The 8,908-nt window shown below is 29.8% G+C and overlaps 1 protein-coding gene across 1 annotated transcript in view; it reads left to right on the top strand.

Annotated features, from left to right (window-relative positions):
- The window catches only part of LOC111630268 (multidrug resistance-associated protein 4-like), a 35,231-nt gene that overhangs the window by 20,197 nt on the left and 6,126 nt on the right, over positions 1 to 8,908 (top strand). Inside the window, exons 19-25 of the mRNA XM_023374349.1 lie at positions 1,355 to 1,660; positions 3,318 to 3,397; positions 3,929 to 4,079; positions 4,490 to 4,723; positions 4,805 to 4,905; positions 5,357 to 5,554; positions 5,625 to 5,780. Of these exons, the coding sequence (XP_023230117.1) occupies positions 1,355 to 1,660; positions 3,318 to 3,397; positions 3,929 to 4,079; positions 4,490 to 4,723; positions 4,805 to 4,905; positions 5,357 to 5,554; positions 5,625 to 5,780 (1,226 nt within the window). The remainder of the gene's footprint in view (positions 1 to 1,354; positions 1,661 to 3,317; positions 3,398 to 3,928; positions 4,080 to 4,489; positions 4,724 to 4,804; positions 4,906 to 5,356; positions 5,555 to 5,624; positions 5,781 to 8,908) is intronic.

Raw genomic sequence — 8,908 nt, forward strand, 5'->3', positions numbered from 1 at the left:
TCCTAATATTTCGAAATTTATGTGCCCTTATCTACTCATAGTAAAATTCATACATTTAATGTTATTTTATCTTCTATGGACGATCCATTGCCGTGTTTTGAAAAGCATAAAATATCTGGAAGGAAAATGTAAGTATTTTAAAATCAGTGTTGATATCATTAAAATTTCTCAATTCAGAGCAATTTGTTCGTGTAAATAATAAGCGGAATGACAAAAAACTTGTAAGAAAATATGAAAATGTTGCAGAAGGAGATTAAGCGAAAAAAAATTAGTTTTAAAATTTCTTATATGAGGCAATTTAGAGAAGAAAGCATGAAACAGAACAAAATAAATAACGAAGAACATCCTTCAAACGACAATTCAATCTGTTATTAAAAACAAAACAAATAAAGTCAGCGAAAAATATAACATCGTGGCTCTGCAAAAACATGACTAAAATGCACTGAATAAAATAACTTTCGGTGTTGTGCTGGAGTATTAAATATATTCCTACAGAAAATGATTTCAGATATATTGTATAATTACTTTGTTTTCACAGCGAGAAGTCCAGTATTTTCCCATCTGAGTGTATCCCTTTACGGACTTACAACAATCAGAGCATTTAATGTTAAAAATAAATTTATATCAACTTTTAACGAATACCAGGATAAGCACACTGCAACGTGGTTCATTTACGTAGCATTGAATCGATGGAATTGCACCTATTGTCAAATTATATGTTTTCTAAATCTTATTGCCACTATTGTAGTTTTATGTATTACAATGCCTTCAAGTAAGTGAAAATATTGAAATTTCTATGTTATGCACACGAAATATATTCTATGTTACGTAATAATATATTTCTTATCTTTAGTTGATGCGGGAAGCAAAATTGGGCTTATAATAAATTATGAATTAATTTTAATTTTGTATTTTCAATGGTGTATTTATCATTTGTCTGAAACAGAGTATCAGGTAAGTTTTGTGGTTATCACTAAAGTTTCTCAATTCAGAGCACTTTCTTGGTGTAAATAATAAGCGTATTGACCAAAAAACTTGTAAGAAAATATGAAAATGTTGCAGAAGGAGATTAAGCGAAAAAAAATTAGTTTTAAAATTTCTTATATGAGGCAATTTAGAGAAGAAAGCATGAAACAGAACAAAATAAATAACGAAGAACATCCTTCAAACGACAATTCAATCTGTTATTAAAAACAAAACAAATAAAGTCAGCGAAAAATATAACATCGTGGCTCTGCAAAAACATGACTAAAATGCACTGAATAAAATAACTTTCGGTGTTGTGCTGGAGTATTAAATATATTCCTACAGAAAATGATTTCAGATATATTGTATAATTACTTTGTTTTCACAGCGAGAAGTCCAGTATTTTCCCATCTGAGTGTATCCCTTTACGGACTTACTCAAAATTCAGGAAAAACACCGAACTTTACCACAAAAATAGTGACCATTAACAACACTAAACATGAACATTTTTATCATGTTCGTGAATTGAACATTTACATCTATTTTGGATTGATATCAGCTATAATATTAACGGCAATTTCATCTGCCTCATTATTATACGAACTCTTTGTTGCTGCCTCTATAAAACTTCACAACAATATGTTTCGTTGTATTATTCGTACTCCAATTTCTTTCCTGGATAACAATCCCAGTGGTAAGTAAAAAATACATTTATTAGTTTGATTATTATGTTAGTAATAATTTAACGTGTCAACGTATAATAAAACGTTCATACATTTATAAGTTTATACTCTACGTACGCTTAGCATAGGAGACTGAAAATATCTGTTGTTCTGGAAATTCTTCAAGATTAAACTTGAATTTCAAGAAATTTTACATTTTTAGTTGTCTGCATTACTTTGGTCTAGTTGAGAGCGGATTAATTCTTTAAATACTTTTAAGACTCAATATCATAATCACTCTTGAACTGGCATATGAATGCACAATGGTACAGTACATTACAATAGCAATGTGAGAATAAGAGGACATCGGGCCAGTACCCTAATTCCACTTATACGTCGTGTTGGAAAAACTCGCTCACTTTGTCTTTTGGATAGCTTTAAAGGAGTGGCGAGGGAATTGAACAAGTCGGCAGGTGTCTGTGTTTCAGAGTGACCGGAGACAGGTTTTTAACAGATCAACAATTTATAAATCTAAATTACAGGAGGTTATAGGAAGCTAGAGACGGTTAAATGCGGTTAAATATTAATGAAGTTCTATACAAAAAGGGTAGCTCTTAGCTAAACCTATTTCTGTTAGCTGTGGAGAGAGAGTTCTCAGATTGCTATGAAAAATACTTCTATGCGGGAAAGAACTGTATGCGAGGATCGGTCCAAAGGAAGAATCGTTGTCTTTGTCCGTTGTCTTCTCGGCAGAATCGGGGACTCTGAGAATAAATGTGCACTATTTCAAGTACAACTTACTTTCGATCGCTTCGAGCTTTTAATAACTCTCGCTTTTATACAATCGTCGTGGGATGGGAAATTCTTCGTCATCGTCAACATTTGACGATCACGAAGCATTTTTGATAGCTAAGTGTCACCTTTTCCAGTGAACTCCGATCTGACTCTCCGTTTTTTTCCAGGTTATTTACATTTCGAAAAAATCGATTAGCATTAATTTTAAGATCCCCTTAAAAAGTCCTCGGGGTCATAGTAAGAACCTTGGCACCTGACAGAATAGATAGCATAGTTAGAACACAACTTTGTATGCTTCCCTCTTATTAATGTCGTATGCATGTTAAGAACATTGATATAATGTATACACATCGTTCATTAATAAGCATGTTCCTTTGAATGATCTATGTATATATGTATAAAGATCTGTGTTTGCACATAGACTTACATCACTATGCATGAGACAAATAAAGATGTGTTAATTTACACATTTACATGTACATATGTTTACAGAAATAATAATAAATATACATTTATAAAAGTAATATGTCTGTTATCTCTAGTCAAAAATAACTAGAGATAAGAAACATATTACAATATAAGTTTTGCACATTACCTCCTTATATTACACAGCAATAAGTGGTTCTTTTCTATATATGTCGTACGTTTGACAAGATAGATACCGATTCGGTGTACAGATATTCGGCTTGAGTAATTATGAGGGGTTTATTCATAAAATTTCCAATATGGTCGCCTGGTCACTATGTCACACTTTAACAGCTGTATCATCAATCTAAAACAGTATCAGCCATTTGGCTCTTACTGACTGTGATACTAAATTCAAAGCTATTTTCGTTCATAATAATAATTAATTAAATAATTTTAATTTATATCTGAAATCTTTATATTTTCCAGGTAAAATCCTGAATAGATTTTCAAGAGATACAAATAGCATGGATGACTTGTTACCACTTGTTTTACACGAAGCTATCAGGGTAAGTTAAAATAAATAACAGATATTTTCAACTACTAAAATTACTAAATATGAACATATATGATTATGCTACATGATATAAAGAAAATTGGTTACAGTTATGCAAAATTAGTACTCATTTTACAAAAATTTTAGAATTTATTATTAAAGTTTCTAAATTGTTGTTTTAAAAAAACAAAATTTTTAATTTTTCAAAACCGTAAACATATCGACATTTTTTGTAATCAGAAATAAATTATTGGGAATTGTAAAACATTGTCATATCACTTTGTAGATTTTCTTCGTGTTCTTATTGAATACCACGTGTTACACACTATTATATTAATAACTTTACAGAGTTTCAATATTACATTGATTCTGATTAATCAGCAAGTCTTCTTTTGATTGGCACAAAACAAATTCTGAATCTATTTCTTACAGAGAAATTTGTCTTGTTATATCAACTATTTACTTGTAAAAATAACTGATAATTCAATATATAATATATTAAAAATTTAGTTTTTCTATATATCAATTTATTATATATTTTCAGGCAGTTAGTATGGTAATCGGAATAGTTGTTATTGAAGGAATTATTTGCCCTTATCTATTCATAGTGAAGGCCATAGTTTTAATGTCATTTTTTCTTATGTGGACGATCCATTGCCGTGTTTTGAAAAGCATAAAATATCTGGAAGGAAAATGTAAGTATTTTAAAATCAGTGTTGATATCATTAAAATTTCTCAATTCAGAGCAATTTGTTCGTGTAAATAATAAGCGGATTGACAAAAAACTTGTAAGAAAATATGAAAATGTTGCAGAAGGTGATTAAGCGAAAAAAAATTAGTTTTAAAATTTCTTATATGAGGCAATTTAGAGAAGAAAGCATGAAACAGAACAAAATAAATAACGAAGAACATCCTTCAAACGACAATTCAATCTGTTATTAAAAACAAAACAAATAAAGTCAGCGAAAAATATAACATCGTGGCTCTGCAAAAACATGACTAAAATGCACTGAATAAAATAACTTTCGGTGTTGTGCTGGAGTATTAAATATATTCCTACAGAAAATGATTTCAGATATATTGTATAATTACTTTGTTTTCACAGCGAGAAGTCCAGTATTTTCCCATCTGAGTGTATCCCTTTACGGACTTACAACAATCAGAGCATTTAATGTTAAAAATAAATTTATATCAACTTTTAACGAATACCAGGATAAGCACACTGCAACGTGGTTCATTTACGTAGCATTGAATCGATGGAATTGCACCTATTGTCAAATTATATGTTTTCTAAATCTTATTGCCACTATTGTAGTTTTATGTATTACAATGCCTTCAAGTAAGTGAAAATATTGAAATTTCTATGTTATGCACACGAAATATATTCTATGTTACGTAATAATATATTTCTTATCTTTAGTTGATGCGGGAAGCAAAATTGGGCTTATAATAAATTATGAATTAATTTTAATTTTGTATTTTCAATGGTGTATTTATCATTTGTCTGAAACAGAGTATCAGGTAAGTTTTATATTATTTTATATTAATTATTTATTTATTAACAATTAACACGAATTAGTAATTTAATATTTTTATAATTATTATTTTATATGAAATAACTTACATCAGTATTAGTTATTCAGTTTTCATTAAGAATGAATGATAATCTATAATACATAAGAATACCATTTACGTGTTTCTAACATTATTCATATACTATTATGCCACACGAATGGATTCGTCGCATAATACTTAATATAGGTAAAAGGAAATAAAATTACAATAAGTTAGATTAAGAACCAAAATGAAAGAATATAAATAAATAAACTTGGAATAGGAAAAAAAAATTAGTACTTGAAAATAAAGACAATTCTGAAAGACCAAATGATCCTGTTTAAATTTAACTTGATAATGTTATGCCTTAGAGTTTAAAATAAATAAAGTTTCACAAAATTTTCACATTATTTTTCAGATGAATTCCGTTGCACGTATACTGAATTACAGCGTATTAAAATCAGAAGCAGCTTACGAATCTTCTCCTGATGAACAACCTCCTGCCGATTGGCCTCAGAAAGGAGAAATTGAGTTTAAAAATGTTTCTTTAAAATATTCGAATGACAGAAGTATTGTTTTAAATAATTTGTCTTTTCTTATTAAGCCAGGAGAAAAGGTAAGTTAATTAACACATTTATTGCTTATAATTATTTTGAGCAATGTTGTATTTTTATGTTCGATTGTAGATAGGAATTGTTGGACGAACGGGAGCCGGAAAGAGTTCTATAGTTGCTAGTTTATTCCGTATGACAGAGCCAACAGGAATAATAACCGTGGACGGAATTGACACTAAAAATATTGGTCTTCGGGATCTACGTAGTAAAATCTCAATTATTCCTCAAGTAAGTTACAACAGAATTACAATTAGAAATTCTTTATTAGTTCGTAGAATTATTTAATTTTTGATGTTAAATGTTAGGTTTGCATTTTTATTTCTGTAAATACTGGTATAAATATAAATTGCAATAAATATCTTTTTACTCATAACTTAACACATGCCATGTCATCGTTCAATTTGGTTCAATATGTAATATATTTTATTTACCATAAAAAATTTTTGAACAATTTTTATATAAGGCAATAATGCAGTTTTCCTGTGATCGGGTTGTTACAACAGACTGCCTAGCAACCATAATGTTTGAATTAGAAATTTGCGTAAAATGACACAGAAATCTTTTACCAGTAGAGCGTGACTACTGGGATTACTGCTTGGGAAATCCACAGATTTTTAACTGTTTTCATGCTTCGGTGAAGACAGTACGTAAATTCTAACCAATCCAAACAAGCAATAAAATTTTGAGAATGCTCTGCGTTGCCCAATAAGAAAAATTTTATGTTTAATTTTTTTCTTCTGGGAAGAGATTGTCAATACCAAATAATACTATAACTGAACGGCAGTAAAAGATTCCACACATCCTCACTCGTTAACACCTATACGAAAAGTAAAAACGCGTAATAGTTCGTGAAGATGTCAGTACAGCTGACTTTATAAAGAAAATTTTCGGAAGTAATAAATACGATGATAACGATACTAACCAAGCATGAAAACACAAAGTGTGGAGACCACTGACTTCTTCCAAAACTCATGGCTTGATTAATTGGGAATTTTTACCCATTAGTACGAGAATTAAGTTATAATTCTACTTTCATTTCCTGGTTGTACTGTAGATTTGTATACTACGTTACATACATTGTTTTTAAAACAATTTCACTGAAGTTGAAGATACGCGGTATAATCTAAACAGAAAAATACATAAAATAAAAAATTTACGATAAATATATTACTATAATAAATATTCATATCAACTATTATTGCCCCTGGTTTGCTTTTGTCATTGGTTATTGCCAAATGTTTTCTATTTCTGTTACATAGGTTAATAAGTTCTGTTATAGTAGGTTGGTTATATTACAATTACAGTCGACCCCCTTATAATTACGGTCCCTATAATTACGATTCCTATAAAACTACGAAAAAATATACGTATTTTGGAAATGTTGAGTCGGATTAATGTAGAATCGATTAATTTTATGGAAGAAAACCTTTCAATCAGCCGTAGTCCGTAAACTTNAAAATGAAAGAATATAAATAAATAAACTTGGAATAGGAAAAAAAAATTAGTACTTGAAAATAAAGACAATTCTGAAAGACCAAATGATCCTGTTTAAATTTAACTTGATAATGTTATGCCTTAGAGTTTAAAATAAATAAAGTTTCACAAAATTTTCACATTATTTTTCAGATGAATTCCGTTGCACGTATACTGAATTACAGCGTATTAAAATCAGAAGCAGCTTACGAATCTTCTCCTGATGAACAACCTCCTGCCGATTGGCCTCAGAAAGGAGAAATTGAGTTTAAAAATGTTTCTTTAAAATATTCGAATGACAGAAGTATTGTTTTAAATAATTTGTCTTTTCTTATTAAGCCAGGAGAAAAGGTAAGTTAATTAACACATTTATTGCTTATAATTATTTTGAGCAATGTTGTATTTTTATGTTCGATTGTAGATAGGAATTGTTGGACGAACGGGAGCCGGAAAGAGTTCTATAGTTGCTAGTTTATTCCGTATGACAGAGCCAACAGGAACTATAACCATAGATGGAATCGACACTAAAAATATTGGTCTTCGGGATCTACGTAGTAAAATCTCAATTATTCCTCAAGTAAGTTACAACAGAATTACAAAAATTCTTTATTAGTTCGTAGAATTATTTAATTTTTGATGTTAAATGTTAGGTTAGCATTTTTATTGCTATAAATACTGGTAAAAATATAAATTACAATAAATATCTTTTCACTTATAACTTAACACCTGCCATGTCATCGTTCGGTTTGGTTGCGTATGTAATATTTTTTTTTTTTCCAGAATAAATTGTTGAACAATTTTGATATAAGAAAATAATGGAATTTCCTTGTTATCGGGCTGTTACAACAGATTGCCTAGCAACCATCATGTTTGAATTAGAAATTTGCATAAAATGACACAAAACCTTTTACAAGTAGAGCGTGACTACTGGGATTACTGCTTGGGAAATCCACAGATTTTTAACTGTTTTGATGCTTCGGTGAAGACAATACGTAAATTCTAATCAATCCAAACAAGCAATAAAATTTTGAGATTGCTCTGCGTTGCCCAATAAGAAAAATTTTATGTTTAATTTTTTTCTTCTGGGAAGAGATTGTCAATACCAAATAATACTATAACTGAACGGCAGTAAAAGATTCCACACATCCTCACTCGTTAACACCTATACGAAAAGTAAAAACGCGTAATAGTTCGTGAAGATGTCAGTACAGCTGACTTTATAAAGAAAATTTTCGGAAGTAATAAATACGATGATAACGATACTAACCAAGCATGAAAACACAAAGTGTGGAGACCACTGACTTCTTCCAAAACTCATGGCTTGATTAATTGGGAATTTTTACCCATTAGTACGAGAATTAAGTTATAATTCTACTTTCATTTCCTGGTTGTACTGTAGATTTGTATACTACGTTACATACATTGTTTTTAAAACAATTTCACTGAAGTTGAAGATACGCGGTATAATCTAAACAGAAAAATACATAAAATAAAAAATTTACGATAAATATATTACTATAATAAATATTCATATCAACTATTATTGCCCCTGGTTTGCTTTTGTCATTGGTTATTGCCAAATGTTTTCTATTTCTGTTACATAGGTTAATAAGTTCTGTTATAGTAGGTTGGTTATATTACAATTACAGTCGACCCCCTTATAATTACGGTCCCTATAATTACGATTCCTATAAAACTACGAAAAAATATACGTATTTTGGAAATGTTGAGTCGGATTAATGTAGAATCGATTAATTTTATGGAAGAAAACCTTTCAATCAGCCGTAGTCCGTAAACTTGACACGTGTCGGGCTGTGATTGGAACGACTTGTAAGAAATCGGATTCCTAATAAATTGGAACGTATCTATATCTTATAGGGGGG

Source organism: Centruroides sculpturatus, unplaced genomic scaffold (assembly GCF_000671375.1).
Source record: "Centruroides sculpturatus isolate CEXI.00-Female unplaced genomic scaffold, Cexi_2.0 scaffold558, whole genome shotgun sequence".
Taxonomy (NCBI): Eukaryota; Metazoa; Arthropoda; class Arachnida; order Scorpiones; family Buthidae; genus Centruroides; species Centruroides sculpturatus.